We start from the raw sequence: 17,074 nt of genomic DNA, 5'->3' as shown, positions 1-17,074 counted from the left end.
TGATGCTTTCCTTTTCGGTCCGGAGGGCGCAGAGAGTTTTCCTTCCGACACACCATCGTCACAAAAGGGAAGGCATCGGCCCGGTCTGCGATGGATTGATGCATCATCGGGTGGCGGCTGGCGGGTGCTTCTGTGCTTCTCCGATCGAGTACTGACAGTTTGTTGAGGTTTTATGCCTTTTTAGGGGGGGCAATTGATTGAGCAGTTCGGTTTGTACTTTGCTCAACTGGCTTTCGAACTATGGGCAAAGGGTTCCCTGTGATCGGGAATAAGTACCAGCATTAAAGAACTTCATTGGTATGAGGTTTATCCATAAGAAAAATATTACTTTTCAACATTATTCCGTCTTTCCTGTTTTCCAAAACTGTAACCAATTCAATTAAAATCTGTGTTTTATTTACACGCATGCATTCGTTCATTTTTGCTTTACACCAAGCTAACGGAATGGTTGAGAGGTGTATCAAAAACCCAAAAATAGCCAAAAGATAGTCAACAAAGAGTCTAAAAATCATCCGTTTAAAGATTTGAAGAATTTTCAAAATAGAAAAGTTATGGCGTCCTTAAAAGAACAGTCAAAATGAACGCTAAAAAGCACAAAACAAGGGTGGTCAACTTGGTGCTCGGAGCTGGTCCAACAGAAAAATCTGAAAATTCGTTTTAGATGTCTCTCTGTCTTTTAAGGAAGGTATTTTTCTTTGAATAATTCAGCAGTGTTTTTTATATTGACCTCGTCACAGTTTTGCCCGAGCCAACTGTGCAGGCTCCCCTTTCTTTCTTTTTGGCGTAACGATCTCTTGGTCATGCCTGCCCGTTAAGGGCTTACGAGACTTGTTTGCCTGTTGTACGTGGATAGTCAGTCCTCTCGGAAAAGGGGAGGGTCCGGTCTCGGTTGGGATTCGAACCCACGCCGTCAAGGTGGTGAGCCCCGGCGCTCATGGGTCGATTTTCTAACCGGCGCTACCGCTCGGCTGTCGCGGACCCCCAGGCTCCCTTTATTAATGGCAATTTATTGTTGATTAAAATCACAAATACTACTTATGCAAACTGACCATCATTTCATCAAAACTTCCAAAGAATGAAACTAAATTTTTCTTCGGTTCTAGACCAAAAACTATTCATAAAACAGTGTGACATTGAACCATTTTCTCAACTTGGCACGACTGTAAAAGCGTTGAATTCGAACTTTGCATGGCGGTCAAAATGGCTGCTATTTGAATTTTCGTATTAAATTGATTTCTGTAACGGTGATACATAGTTTATCAATTAAGCATTAGTTTTTCATCAAGACAACATATGATTAAGCAAAGTAAAAGAACGCAAAGACATATTTCGAAAGAGAATACAATGAAAAATCTAGGTTCAAGAAACAAACTTAACAAGATTCATCGGAACGGTATTCCGCAAATTTTGTTCGGAACAACATTTCAAATCAACCGCTTTCAATATGTTTTTTCAATATGAGAAAAATTGGCGATTAAAATCGTAAACCCACAATATCTTTTGGCCAACCAATGCACAAATCAAAGGCACTGTTCACATGGTTTTGCCGCATGTGACATACGGAGCAGCGACAGAAATTGTCTATTTGATCGATCCGTTTTATGATGACACCAGCGAAGTATTTGGCTGCAGGTTTTGAGGCAGGCCTGTAGGTTTCGGGACGGCAAGGAGATGGGTCGCCAGTTAAACAGCACTTTTCGGAAACTGACGCAATGGCTGCCATCGACAGCGCCACTGCTGGACAAAGCTTGCCCACTGCAACAGCTTGCTTGCTGGCATGATTTAAGACAATTACTATCGTAACAAACAGGCAGTGACAACGGCTTCAGTTTGATGGTGGTGGTGGTGCGGAAGATGACGCCGTCGCAAAGGCATGTTTATGATTGGAGATAAATTTGTATCCTTCCTTACGCGCATCTTGCAGCGTCGGTCGGAAGGACGGAGGTTGTCTAGCCTTCAGCACCATAACCACCTCTGTAGGCGAGTTTAAATCATCATCACCAGCACTCCGCTGAGACGGGTACATCGGGCGCCCGGAAAACCCGGAAGAAAACCCGGCCGAGCAAGGCATCGACACCGCATCGTTCAAGCGATGTAAAGCGTTCCGGCGACAACCAAACACACATACGCTCGGCCGGACGCGCCGACGAAGGAAAAAGCAAAGGATTAAATACAATATCCTCTGTAAATACGATGTACGACACGAAAGGGATAGATCAAGCGCTCCAAGGCGAGGGCGTGTGTTTGTAAATGCAGGTCCTCTCGCTTCGGAGATCGGAGAGATGGTTTATTTACCAAACACTTCGCAGAACGACACAAGGACGATAGTTTGTTTGGTGACACATAAGAAAAGCAATAAATCACACGTATCATTACATACATTAGCGAGTTGCGTGAATGTGAGAGACACACACATTTTTCTTCGGGACCAGAACTTCACCACAAAAAAGGACAGTTCGGGAAACTTTGTACCGTACGAACATCCGAAAAACTGTCACCCACTTTGTGCGTGGCGATGCGGGCGAGCGAGAAAATATGCTTCCCATTTGGTAAATCTAATAAAAATCATTGACCCTGAATAAACTTATTTCAACAATTTGATATGGTGAATTAAATCTAATAACAGTAAACACCCAGCGACCCGGGAACACCCTCCGGACGGTGCGCGAAGATATAATGACTTCAACCCGCGCGAAAAGAGAGAAGACCGACCGAACCCGGGGGAAGAAAACGTAGGGAAATCCACCCCTAAAACACCGGAACCGGAGCCAGACACCGAACCCGGCGTCGTGTGGTTGACGGCAAAAACCCCGGACCCTTCTTCGGCCGGCGTAAAGGCAGCGAAATGGTTCGTTTGATTCGCAACGCCACTGCGAGCAAAACGACCCTGTTTTGGTTGGGAAATAAATAAGGGAGGGTTTCGCCCGTTCGCGAGGGTGAGAAAATGAATTGAGTCTTAATAAGTGATATTATGTGATTTTCATTCAATTGAAAACATTCGTCCCCCACCCGACTTTCCGTCCCCGTGGATGGGCCGGAATGGTTAAGGGGTTGTTGTGTCCACTCCACTCCACTCCGGGATGTACTCGACTGTGTGTATGTTTCTTTGAGTTCGCGAGGAGAATTTGCGGCGATCGGGAAAATTGTAGAGTCCGTAGAATCGACGAAATCGATGACGGTGAGGACACGGCAGGGAATGTTCTCAACCGGAAACCGACCGAAAGTGACAAGCGTGTGCTTTTGAGTGCGCTCCGCTTCCGCGAGGGAGGTTATTTATCGAGCCAGTGCTCATTTGGTGCGCGTCCGAGCTTATGATTGCACGGCCATTGAGGCGTGTATCGAAATTCGGAACTGTGACAATCGGGAAATGGCATTATGTCCAGGATTGTACCACGTTACGGCCGGCTGCTATTCAACGGTTTTAAATTTAAGTGGGCAGCATTCGTACCGTTTGGCGACGGCACGTAATTAATTTTAAAGTAACGAACCCTACGGAAAGTTATATCATTGGATCATTATAGCACGATTGTTCTAGTTATTAAACTTCAATTTAGACCTATCATACAAGAAGAAATCACAATATTGAGAGAAAACAATTTTAAAAGTTTCTAGATAAAAACTGATATCTCAATATCAGAATTTCCATAGAATAACATACAACTTCATTTTGTAAAACGAAACAGGTAGCGAAATTCCACAGGTAGCCTAACAAACCGTTTGCCATGCGCCGTAATTACCAAATCCTTCTCCATGACATGCCATAAAAGGGAACGTCTTACTCGTGTACTCCTGTCGTACCTAATTCCCAGCAGAAAATTTGGAAGGGGGAGACGAAAACGAATAGAAACATCCATTCATACGGATAGGGAAGCTTTGAATACAAGAACCATTAGCCGAACCTCGAACCGACGCGGGAAGGGGACGCCAAAGTATCCTTTGCAACCTGCTACGCAAGTGTCGAAATTGGACACCCATCCATCCATCCATCCATCCCGACGATCCCTCCCGGGGAAAAACGTAAGTAAAAGTTTACGCAGGAGAGCAAAAAAGAGCAAAATCAGAGTGAGAATTCTGACACCTTCCAACAATCGGAAATCGGAATAAGTCAATTTGCGAAACCTTCCGGCGCCTTCCCCGAATGGAGGGGCGTCTCGTTTTCGGGCTCGTTTAAATCCATCCACGAGTTCGTGCCGTTGGCTTTTCCTTTTCATTTTGCACCGCCGGATTTTGTCTTCCATCTTTCTTTCTCTTCCCTGCTGCGTTGTTTTCGCTTTTACCCTCCCGGTGGTGGAAAACTCGACAAAAACTTCCCCCAATGCGCTTGTAAACGAAGCGGAAAAGCCACGGCGGGCCATATGGGAATTTCAGGGCCGGCCGTCCCGTTGCTTTCCGTTTTATCCCTCCCGGGGCCCTCGCTAACCCCCTCGTAAGAGGCCACAGGGCTGATGTTGATAGATTTTCGAGGTTTTTCGTCATCTCGCCCCGCCGCGAGCGGGCCGTGGAGGGAAAACTCCGCAGGATGCAGGGAAGCGAAAAAATGAGCAATAAAGAAAACCCCTCTGCCAACGACGACGATGGCGAAGGCGACTGGCGACTGGCTTTAACGACGGCCCTGACCCTCCTGGGGTGCGATGAAAGAGACGACCGGGGTTGGGACGAGGGGATGAATGGGGGAAGTGTTTTATCCCGCACCGAAGACAGGACGAGGCTGAAATCTTGATGACTGTGCGTGATAATATATCCATTATCCGATTAAGTTAAGTGAAAATGCCACTTGTTATTTAGATATTCATTGGCCTCGGAGGAAGGGAGGGCGAAAGGGAAGAAAGTTACGGGCGGAAATTCGTAAATTTTCGGCACCCCTCCCTCCCCTTCCCTTCCCTCAGCCACGCCTTCGGGTTGTAATAGTGAAGCGCCCGATAAAGAGGCTTTTATAAGCCCGCAGGGAGCTGGCCGCGGAAAAAGCCGATCCCTCCCGGGGATTCCCGGATTGTTTGCAGTTTTCCACACAAAGTTCCACTTTCGAACGCCGCCGGTGACCTCTCCGGAGGCTGAGTGCTTCGAGAGTCAGGCCCGACCACCGGAGTGAAGCCGAAAAGTGAACAGATGACATCGCCGCTACGGCTAGGATTCAACCGGCCTTCGTATCCTCGTTTCAATTATCGCATTTTATGCATTGCCTAATGATTCCATTTGCACTCGGCGCACGGTTTTGTGACAGTTCTCTCCTGCCTTCCCATTTCGGCTGAGGTCTGCTTGAGTTGTGACGGGACTGCAGTTAACCAACCGTCCTTCCGTCTGTCAAATGGATGAAATGATTTTAATTTTGTCTAAAAGAAAGGAGGGCCAAACAAAAAAAAATAAACGACACTCTCACACACTCATCCAGAGCGAACGATTGTCACCTCCTTCTTTCACGGCAAACCCCTCGCCAGGTTGATCCTCTCCCGATCCGGACCGGGATTTTGTGACTGTTTTTTTCTGGTCGTCTTCCACTGATCTCATTGCGAAAGTGGTCCGGTTCGGGATCTCCAGCTCCAGATGGCGTTGGATTACGTGCCGTGCCGGTTCCGTTTTCATATTCAATTTGTCGAACGTCCCGGGGAAGGATGTTTTGAATGATATTTGACAGGCCGAGATTTGACGACGGCGGCGACACTTTTCCACTCGGTTACGGTGCTTGCCGTTTGCGCCACCGGAGGGATTAGTTTCGCCTCTGGCAGCTGTTTTGGCCTCCGTTCGGCCGTTGCGTAAAATTGCGCGTTGGAAATATTTATAATTCCACCGAGCCCCAGATGACGAGGACGACACCGGCCGGCCACTTCCGGGACGGGACGGAATCGGTCGGTGTTGGGGAGGGGGGGAATGGCCGAAAACGGTTTCATCACTAATTAAAATCGTCCCGATTTCATCAATTAATTAAATACCGTTTGGCTCGGTTCGGTGGCATTTTTCATCACGGCCCGCACGGTCGATTTAATTTTCACGCCAACCACCACCCATTCCCCCGCGCGCGCGACCGGGCGAGCGGTAGTCGAGAAAAAGCCACAAATTATGCACCGTTTCGTTTGTGCGGAAAACCCCGTCCCCAGCCCGAAATGGCGGAACGGTTGCTGCTGGAAGCGATTTTTCCCGCTTCCAACGAAAATAAAGAAACACCAAACGGGTGGGAATCGAATCGCAATCGGAATGGAAAGTAATGCACGGGGCAAGTGTTGTGTGTGTATGTGTGTGTGTGTGGGTATTATTCAAATTAAATTAAGGACCAAACCCCGCTTCGAAATCTGTCGAATGCCTCCTGCGCAAAAGGGGTTGTTGAGTAGAAAATTAAACTTTATTATAATTTAATATGATTAGCGAAGAGCGGCGTTCGAGTTGCCATTTTTCCCGGCAGCCTCCCTCCCATCGTTTGCGTGGATGTGGCGGAACGGAGCCTAGTTTAAAATTCAATCAATATGGAACCGGACGGATGAATTCCCCTCGTCCCATCGATGGTGTCCTTCGATGGTCCGCGAACGGTTTCGGTGCTTCATGGACTGATAATAAACATCTATTTCCCCTTTTTCAACGTGATGAACTAAACTTGATGAATTGGATGGATTTGGGATGCCCTTCGAATGGAGACGGCTAAAGGCCAAGAGAAAATGAGACACATTTGGCATAAATGCTAGGAAAGGGTTTCAAAAACTTCTAAATCGAACTTTTTAATTCTAATATCTTCTTTCCTAATTTCCTATTCCTTATTTCCTTTGAAACAGATGGATCTATCTATCTTTTTTAGACAATCCTTAGAACTCAACTTGCAAAACTTAGTGAGAATGAAGTTTTAATTAATCATTGTTGGTGGAAAAATTTATTTAATTTGTAAGGAGTCTCGTAGAGCTTTTAAAATTCCTAACCACATAACTAACTAATTTTCCGTTTGCAATTTTCAAAATATTCAAAGGAAATAATGCGTTCAGAAAATTATTGTAAATTACCCCAGACAAAAATGGCCAACCAGCCTAAGAGAATAACCATCTTAAAGTGAGTGCAAATAAGTTCTAAAACAAATGTTTCATTCACGCCTTCACAACCCTGGGCACGCCAGGATGCAAGGATGGTTGACGAAAATGGGCATGCGGACCGAGTTTAAACGGCACCATAACTCACCACCGGCGTCGGCTTTCGAACCGACGAAACCGGGGCGCGTCTGGCCGGTGGGTGGTTGGCAATGAAATGCACAATCTCGGCCGAACAAAAACAAAAGTGAAGCGCAAGTAGAAACAGAATACACTCCGTGTACATCCCTTTAAAGTCAACGATGCGCGTCGAAACGAGGCGAGCGCGAAAATGGAAAACCCCTTTACTAGCGACGAGTGGTGCGCGACATCGTAGATGGCACGGTTCGGTCTTATGGTGGCTTTTTTGTCCCTCCCTCCTCGCGAGCCACAAGGGCAGGAGGTTTTCTACTCCAGAATTAAATACGAAGTGCAAGGGCCCTTTTCATCCCGCCATTCTCAAGCCCTTAATAAACACATTAAAGTTTCACATTATAAATGACTTCGTAGTGCGGAAGAAGAAACGTATGCCGAGGTCGTAAATTATGGCACAACCGTGCACACACACACACACACACATACACACGGAAAGGAGAAATGTCCCCGCGTGAAAGAGAAAGTCCTTTGGTCCCGTCAAATCCCCCTTTCCTAACGTTTGTTTGATCCAGACGGTAAACAACAGGCCGTTTTCCGAGGACCTTCCACATGGAACACGCTCACATACACACAGGATCCGAAGAAATTCGTTCCTCTTTTTCCCTTTCTTTCCTTCCCCCCGCCGCCTACGTGATTATAATCATCACTTAGCCTTAGGAATTATCGATGATGATGTTTCGGTTGCCTTTTTCCCAGGGAATTTGTGGAAAACATTTGCGATGGTAATCCACGGTATGAGACGGGAGAGGAGGTATGGGGGGTGAACGTGTACGTGGCGTTAGGGCTTACACGTGTGCCGTACGCGACAGGTTCGGGGTGGAAAAATCCGGCCTCGCTTGCAAGTCACCCGAGGAAGAGTGATGATTATAATAAGAAAAGTAAACAACGCCATCAACAACTTTATGGGAATTAGGGAAAAGCGAAAGATATGTGAAGATCTGTTTCTTCCGCGTGTGGGTGTTGTGTGTTCCATTTTCCCGTGAGAATCGGGCGAATGAAAAAATGCGCACCGTCACAGCTTGGGAAGGCGCAACGGGAATCATTGATCGTGAAAACTGCGGAGGAAAAATCGACACGATCGAATCGAATCGGGGAAAGCAATGAAGTGCCGCCTACCTTTATGATCGCGGCCACCCTTGTCCGGATCGAGGTCGTCCTTGTCCTTCTCGTCGTCCGACACCAGCGCGTCGTCGTCGTCGTCCGTCTTGTTCTTTGGCTCCCACGTCATCTTGTTCTCCTTCTTGAGCCGCCGGCGCGCGTTCGCGAACCAGGTGGACACCTGCGTCAGCGTCATCTTGGTGATGATCGCCAGCATGATCTTCTCGCCCTTGGTCGGGTACGGGTTCTTCTTGTGCTCGTTCAGCCACGCCTTCAGCGTTGCGGTCGATTCGCGCGTCGCATTCTTCCGCCGGGCGGCCAGATCGTACCCGGCACCGTATCTGAGAAAGAGAGAGAGAAAGAGGGAAAGAGTTAATAAATTGGCTTGCAATGTTGGGTGAAGTAATACTGCACACTGTACATTCGGGACAGGGTTGGTATTAAAGCGTTCTTGCACCGGTGGAAAAACGGCGAAACGGCAATGTCTCAAACGGTCCCAGGCCAAAAATGGGAAAAGAATTCCACGGCCGGCTGGCGGATTTGAAAAAGGCAGAAATAAAATTCACTTTAAAAAAACACACGAATGGGCAGCTTCAGCTAATAAGCAGAAGAAGTATAACTACCATTAAAATGACAAATTGTTCTTGCTTATGGAAGCCCGCTCAGACGACCTTCACGTCCGCGCCGCAGCCAAAGCCAGCCCGAGAGTTGCCGTTCGCGTCTTCCGAGGCATTCGCTCTCTCTCGAGGGCGAATATTCATAATCATAAATCATACACGCCAGGCCCCAGCGGGAAGGAACGACTCTCCAGGCGTCACAACCAGGGGGGATGGGCTGCACGAGGTGACACTGCCATAAGGGACAACGCGAGACATGTCACACTCTCGGGGCCCCTGGGAGAAGCTGGCATTCCCGAGGCCCCCGGGATGACCCAATCGCGGTTGTGGGTTGTGGGTCTTTGCCCACAACTCCTCTGCCTTTGAGAAAGCCTCCCAGGGCCCGATTCCAATTCCGAGCGTGCTTCATAAATCTACCTCCGGAGCATTTGGTATGTTTGTTTTCTTCTGGTTGTTTGTTTCTGGTTCTGTTTGTTTTGGTCACCCATTCCGATCGCGACCACATTGTAATGTCGACACAAAACCTTCGCTAGAACCGCACCGTTCCCTTTTCTCATTAATTCCGCCATTCATTGGTTCGCCCCGTCCGTTCGATTCGGGCTTTCTTTAATCCATATGCATTTCTAAACTCTCCCCCCCGGCCGTCAAAACCCCTCCCGGTGCGATCGTTTCCCCCCGCGCGGCTCGCCCGCGAAACGATCCTCGCGATGAGTTATAACCCCTCGAAAGGAGTAATTTATTCTAGCTGGAAATATTAGTTCCAGGTCAATTCGTGACTAATAAATTCATCATCATTTAACAAATGATTACAATAACTCTTTCCACTCCACTACGCCCGGCGTGGCCGTGTTTTGTGTGCCGTAGAGATCTCCACCGCGTTCGTGGCAGTTCGTGCCGTAGACAAACAAAACGATGATTTAAACCCCAGACGTGATACCGAGGGAGTTTTCCCTGATTCAAGGTTACCGAGAGCTAGATAATGGGGAGGATCTGTTCCTGCGATCTGTGCTTGATTCGGGAAGGGAAAAGGGATAACATTTATTTACCAAACCTGACTCCCACGTTAGGCCCCCGTTTAGACAGCGATCTGACGTAAGTGGGGAGGCCATAAGAGATTATGACTCCTTTTGAGAAAAAAGCTCCTTGGAGCTCCATTGATCTCTCGCATACGTATGTGTGTGTGTGTGTGTGTGTAAGTGGTTAATGCTACTGGTATTCAAATGCTTGTTTGCCTCCTGTGAAGCTCCTCCATTGATCAACCGTAAAGACCGGTAGCCCAAATCTCCCAGAACTGCTCCGGACCCGGACCCGGGAGGGGAAGAAAACCGAATGGCATCGAATAACAAAAGTGAGAATCGCTTTCCACCACAGCTGGGAAGCCCGTTGGTGGACCACCCTCAGGGATGGCCACGATCTCATTCACCCGAGCCACCGCGTTGTCGCCATCGCGTCCAGCGCTCGGTATTATTTATTTGATAAACCAAATGAGCATCAATTCCGTGGCTAAATACAGATGTTATCGGAACGCTCGGAAACCCTGGCTCTCGACTCCACACGGCGCGATGGGTTTTGTTTCGGTTCAGGCCCCTCAGCGCCATCCCTCTCCGCCTCGACCGTCGGAACACGTGTTGCTCCTGGATCTTAGGCCAACATTATTGTTGTCGATTTTGATCTTGTTTCGTCCCTATCTTTCTTCGCGCACCGCACGACCAACCTTTTGGTCAGTGGATAGTTTATTCATTTTCTTTCCCTCAACCGACTCTGGCCATTCAGTGTAGCCAGCGTTACATCGGACGCCACAAAAATCCCCGTCCCGGGTGGATGTAAGCTCCCGGGCGCTCGATCTCGAATGTGGAGCAGGGAAGACAACCCGTACGCTTTCGGACGAATCGTGCCCCACGATAAGAGTCAAGAAATCAAGATTAATAGCAATAATGAGCCGTAATTAATTAAAGTCGAATAATAATCGGCCACCGGGCAGCAGGTTTTGGTGGCGTTCGAAAGGCTTCCTTAAGGGCAACCACCCTCACGTTCGGGGTTTGACATTAAAAAACGCCCGGGGAGAAGGGTTGTTTTGGGATGGCGAAAAATAAAAATGGCCGAAGTTGAGGTTTGAAAATAACGGACGCCGCCTGTGACGTGCCAAATCTTTGTCAACTCCCGGTTGACAGTTGGGGGGACGAACCGTGTCACGCCCGGCCGGAACGAGTTTTTTCACGGGCTTGCGGTTTGCGGGTTGGACCAACCGTTAAAAGGGCAAGGAAAGGCAGGCAGGCAGCCAAACCCCGAAACGTGTAGAAATATATTTTGTGCATCGAGCTGTCAATCATGCGGTTTCGCTGGATATTATTTTCAACTCGCTTCCCGTTGCGTCCAGAGGTCTCCTAGGGGGGGGTCGGAAGGATGGGGAAATTAGCTGACCAGAACCGGCCCTGGCCCCCGTCCCCCCAAAGCCTCCCTCCCACTCCCAGTCGACGAGTTCAGGATGCACTTAGTGTGTCGTGTACTAATTTTTGTGACTCGCTAACATTTCGCGGTTGATTGCACGCTGCAGGCTGGCTTCCCTCCGTTTCACGAACGTGCGCTTATTCACACTGCGGGATGTCACACGAACCCTCGCTTCACCCCCCAACCGTGCAAGTTTCCGAGGGGGGAGCTCATTATCACCCACTCATTTCAAAACCTGGGCTCGCGTAAAAGGACGAGTCGTGGAGTCGAATGCCCAGTCAGTCGGATGAACTATTGCGCTCGGGCAGTTAATTTTATTTATTTCTCTCCCTCCGAACCTTCCCCCTCTCCATAGAAAGGGCCTTCAGGTTTTCACAACCCGGTGGCCATATTGGCGCTGTCTCGGCATGGGGGAACACGATCGTGCTAATGGAAAGTTAAAAAATAGCGAACCAAACTAAATTGAAGCGAAAGCGAAAAAATAAAAATACAGATTAGCGATCCAACCAGCAAAGCACACCGGCTTCTACACGGGATAGAGCAAATAAATGCACTTGTGAATTTTATTTTCAGCGACTTTTAGTGGCCACTTAGTCTCGCGCGCACCGTAGATGGAGCGTCAGTGTCTGGCAGGGCACACCGACACGGACATAAATCATCCATGATTAAGTATTCCCATCCGGAGTGGTTGTGGTCGATCGATTGAAAAATGGTAACCAAGACAACCAAATCCTGGCCTTCTTGAGAGACGCGAAAGCGCAATGGCCAAACGTGTGAGTACTGCAAGTGGCACTAATTTGTGCATTTTGTGCACGGCAAGCGTGCATTCGGCGGTCGATTTCGCACCCTCCGGTTTTGTTTTCCACTATTTCTTTCGCTCTACAAAATATGCTAACGTTTAACGGCAAAGCCGTACGCGTGACATTATTGGCCCTGTTCGCGGTAACACCACGCCACAGAAGGAGAAAATACAAACGCAAAATACGCTGGCGACCGAACGCAAAACCACTCGGAAAACAAAATGATTACTCATTTGCGATTATAATTCGCATGAACATGCATGTTAATGATTGTGGCATGGCATGGCGCGATACGATACGGCGGGCGCGCGGAACCGCATGGCAACTTTGGCAAACTTGGTGCTTGTCAGCAGGCTAGACAAGGCCATGGCCGACGTGGTTCCGTACGCGCCGGTCTCCCACTTCGAAGATCTGCTATCTTTTACCCTCCACCGTCCATCCGTGCCACGAATCGGTTCGGCTGATGTGGTGTCGTTTGCTAAAATAGCACCGGAACATGCAGTTCCAAGTGTGCAGTTGCAGTTTGCAACAGTCTGTGTGTGTGTGTTTTTTATCTTGCTCTTGCTTGTGTACTCCGTTGTTGTCGCTGTTGTCAAGTAAATAAGCAAAATTAGTTTTCCGTTTGCCGACGAGGAAGTGTTGGCGAATGGGAAGCACACACAAACATACACTGGCGTCTCTCTCCATTTCTAACCCCACGGTTGACACGGTCATTATCGTCGACGTGTTATTATGGGTGTTGTTAATTAGTAATTTTGATAATTGCGCCATCGTCGAAGAGATACGTCAAACGGCTCGGTGCAATCGGGAAACAAAGTTAGCGATAAGACTTTAGACAGGTAAAGCGAAACCAAAGCCGAGAGTTATGTTTCCTTGCAAACTAGTTACAAAACAACTCAAATGCAAATGGAATCGATTATAAAATATTTAAATTAAATGTATCGTTTTACATTAAACAAATTGAAAAACACACCATTTGCTATAAAAATAAAAACCATAGTGGCACTAGCTTTAAAGCGCTTCTATTTTGTCACCATAAATGGTCGTTTTCGCTTTGCGAGCTACAATTCCCTGCCGTCGATCGCATGACCAGCGGCAATAACAAACAAGGATTGAAATAAGCTTCAAAAAAGCCCATCGTTGACGGTATCTGTTCGAGATAATCAAGCAAAGAGTGCACCTTTTTTTTCATCGAACCATAAATCAACAGAGAGCGAAAAACGACAGCCGATGGTCAATGGTGCGCGCTGGTGCATAATGACATTACCTTGTCACCCGGGGATGGCTCCAATGACACCGACTGGTCAAAGCGAACCAGGGTTGGTCGGTCGAAAAACTGGACACCGAAATGCACTCTTTTTCCCCAGTGCAGTGCGTGCATCGCGGTCCATTCACGATCGCGGACATGTGCGGGGAAGCGGGCAAATTATCATATTTGATTAGGTATTAATTACATGCATTTTCGTCTCCATTTAATTACAACCGTCCGACCAATACCAGCAGCATCGTAGGTCCAGGTATGGCAATGCAGGCGCGATAATGCACTCTAGTTGTCGTTCCCGCGCCTCCGAGAACCTTACATGGTGAGCAATGGTTTTTCTCTGTTTTTTTTTGTTTGTGTTGCTGCTATTTTTCCGACAACCGATCTCAATGCCATATCCATTCGTGTGTGAGTGTGTCTGTTGTGAATGCTGGCGGTCAGCTCGGCCTGATTCGGTATTACGTGCATTTGATTGCCTATTATTAGGTACAAATATATTTTTCCTCCCTCCCACCCCTCCCCCCCGAAACGGGGGAGTTGTCCCCGTTCGGTCGCGTTATCTGATACAGTTCGTGTGCATTTCGAAACGAGCGACTTGTTGTGTGCCGCGTTCACGCGCACAACTCCCGAGCCCAATTTGCAAGCCTGCCCCAAATGGAAAATGGTTGTAAAATGGCATGGCTGTACCGGTCGCTAATCGCTCGCCGGCTAATGGAAATTAACGATTTTCCCGAGCGATTTCGATGAAAACCACCCAAATTACACGGTTGTGAAACGAGGGAAAGTTAATTTGATAACACGAACCCACGCAGACTCCGATGGAAATAGGAAAATACGAACTATCACTGCAATTTTTGCCTCCTTTTTCCGAGGGACGAGATTGCGAGTTTCAACTTTCAACTCTTCTCCCAGGGCCATTAGGAAGTTTTCCGTTGTTCTTCTTCGCTCGCTTGCAGTTGAACACCGACGATACAATTCGAAACCGGGAACAAATGGGATGCTCCATGGGGGGGCGGACACTTGAATTAAATCAGGACTTTCCGGGTAAAGGATACGCGCGAGGGGCGTCCTTAATTCTATTGATTATTTCAAGACCGGTTTCTTGCAGAAACTTTGTGAATTGAGTTGAAAAGTCGCTACTGAACTCCGGTCGTCAACTTGAGACTGGAATGCATGAGCAAATGTAAGAGAATGCCAAGCCCAATTCTTGTGGAACTATATTCTAATCCAAAGACAGTATGTGGTCAAAGAAAAACTATTCTATTTTATGCAAATTTAAGACATCCAATTAATATTATCTCATTTAAAAAATTTAATATATTAAGTACCGATCTTTTTTTAAATATGTCAATGGAATGAAAATGTTAAAACAATATTTTAAAATCCTTTAAAAAATAACGAATTGTAAATAAAACGAATACCATTTTGCAAATCTACAAACATCTGATTCACTCCCGTACAAATTGTCCATACAAATCCACGTTCCACCGTCAATCGGTTCTGTTAGGTGGAAATGGAAAATGCTCTTGAAACATCCTTCCACTTTCTTCACCCATTCCATTTCCTTTCTGCACCAGAAAAGACTCAAAAACTTTAAAACAAAAGCATCCTTCCCCTCCCAAACCCACCACCGCACACCAACGATCCACCATGAAGGGAAAATTTAAAGGCGTTACGAAAGTTTTTCACGTCGAGCGGGAAACTAAATTCATTTTCTTCCGTGTCGCTAGTAGTAAAAAGTTTTCCTTTCACTGTTTGGAAAAGTCAGCCCGACGCCCGCACTCAGGGCTGGCGGGGAATTTTATGTGAACTTCAAAAGAACCCACACCACACACCCGCACCACCCCTTTCCCAACAGTCACACACACACATACAAAGATTTGGAGCGGAAGGACCTCGAGGCACACCATCACGACTCGGGCAGCGACTTTTAACACCGTGTCGTTTTCGGTTCCGCCGATCCCGGGTCATAAAAATGAATGTGAAACAATAGATTTAATAGTGGTACTACACTACTACGTACAAGCGAAACTTTTCCTTCTGCCTCGTGTCCGGAACGGGCCGGGGTGCGCACACTCCTTCGCGCCTTCGCGTTTTGGGGCCACTTTTGACACGTACCATAAATTACAATTAAGCTCAACACATGTATCAACTGCACTCGTCGTTCTCGTTTCGTCTCTCCGTTTCGGTTTCTCACTCTACCGAACGCTGAGTGTGATCCTTTTTTCGTGCCCAGCTCCTTTTCCCTTTCCTGGTGCATCGTGGCGTTCTCGCTCCGCGCGTTTTCTTTTTCTCCTTTGGCGTTCGTGAAGCTGCGTGTTCGTGAGACAATTTCCCACAGCCAAAGCCCGGCTACCTCTCCTATCCGAAATCGCGCCGAATCGAAATGATGATATTTCCACCGCACACCATTCTCCCCACCCCCCTCTCCAAATGCCCACTTTCCGGTGGATTTATTCGCGCCCGGCGCAAACGTGAATTTGCCCAGCACCGGGGTCGCGTTTTTCACGCGGAAAGCGAAATCTAAACGATCTCGTGTACGACAACTCAAATAGCAAAGTTGCTAACGAACGAACGAATGGCGAAACGTCACGTCGCTAATGTCACCTCTCGCCGCCGACGATGCCGACGACGATGGCTGCTAGTTTTCTCTAAAAGCTGCGAGAAAATGGCTGCACGAGACAACGACGATGGCGATGGGGTTTAATTTTAGATCCCGCACTCCCTGCTCCCACCCAAAAACCTCGCAATGATCGGCCGTTCCCGACGGGTTTCACATTTTATTGCCGTTTTCCGATTCCCTTCCGCAATTTGCGGCTCGAGTGAGCGTTTTTATTTTGGGATGCTTTGCTTCATCCTTTTTTCAACGCCCCAACCCTGTGCCCTTTTTGATGGCGTACCGCTGGCGATGACGGTGGTAGTTGTGGTTTGCCATTTTGGTAAGAAACGCCGAAAAAAACTCCCCGACGAACGCGTGTTGTGTCAAAACGCATCAGGGTTGGGGAGGGAAAAAAAACTGGACAACAAACCAAACTTTCTAAAAATTGCATCTGCATCGCTGGCTGCATTTTCGCTCCCCCTCACGACGCAATTCGGGGGAAATTCCACCTCCGACGGCTCAGCGAGATCAGCGCGGGATGTTGTCAAATTTGTTTCTACTACCACCGACACGGGCCTCCCCGAGCGGCTTCCTCCCATCAGCACACGCGCCCCGGTCGATGTTAGTTCGCGTCTAAACAAATTGCATTTTTCACTCAAACTCACCCCCCGCTTCCCTCCCCGTGCCATTCCGTTCCCAGCGTTTTCGGGGCCATGACAAAAAAAACCCGGGGCTCAAAATGGCAGCAACTGCGAGTGGCTCGAGTGCTCGAATTTGGCGAACGACGAGATGATGCCAAATATCCTGTGTTGAGCAAGCTGATAACATGATACCCGAAAGCTTAATGCGGGGTTGTGGGAGGGAAAAGGGATAAACCCGTAGCGTGTGGTTGTGGAGTGAGGCGGGGGGTTTTAAATTAGAAAAAACCGTACTCATGCCCGGTTCCGTTTAGCGAAACGAGGTTATGGACGACATCGGGCGGAGAGTACGATGGTGAAACTAAGCACTGACAACTGCTTGTCAATTGTAGTTATTTTTCCGATGAACTTTACTCC

The 17,074-nt window shown here is 47.8% G+C and overlaps 1 protein-coding gene across 1 annotated transcript in view; it reads right to left on the bottom strand.

Moving 5' to 3' along the window:
- The window catches only part of LOC131287782 (homeobox protein araucan-like), a 104,109-nt gene that overhangs the window by 3,338 nt on the left and 83,697 nt on the right, over positions 1–17,074 (bottom strand). Inside the window, exon 4 of the mRNA XM_058316869.1 lies at positions 8,313–8,635. Coding sequence (XP_058172852.1) covers positions 8,313–8,635 — 323 coding nt within the window. The remainder of the gene's footprint in view (positions 1–8,312; positions 8,636–17,074) is intronic.

The sequence above is a fragment of the Anopheles ziemanni genome, chromosome 2 (assembly GCF_943734765.1).
Source record: "Anopheles ziemanni chromosome 2, idAnoZiCoDA_A2_x.2, whole genome shotgun sequence".
Classification (NCBI taxonomy): Eukaryota; Metazoa; Arthropoda; class Insecta; order Diptera; family Culicidae; genus Anopheles; species Anopheles ziemanni.
This window is presented reverse-complemented; position numbering and strand designations above follow the sequence as displayed.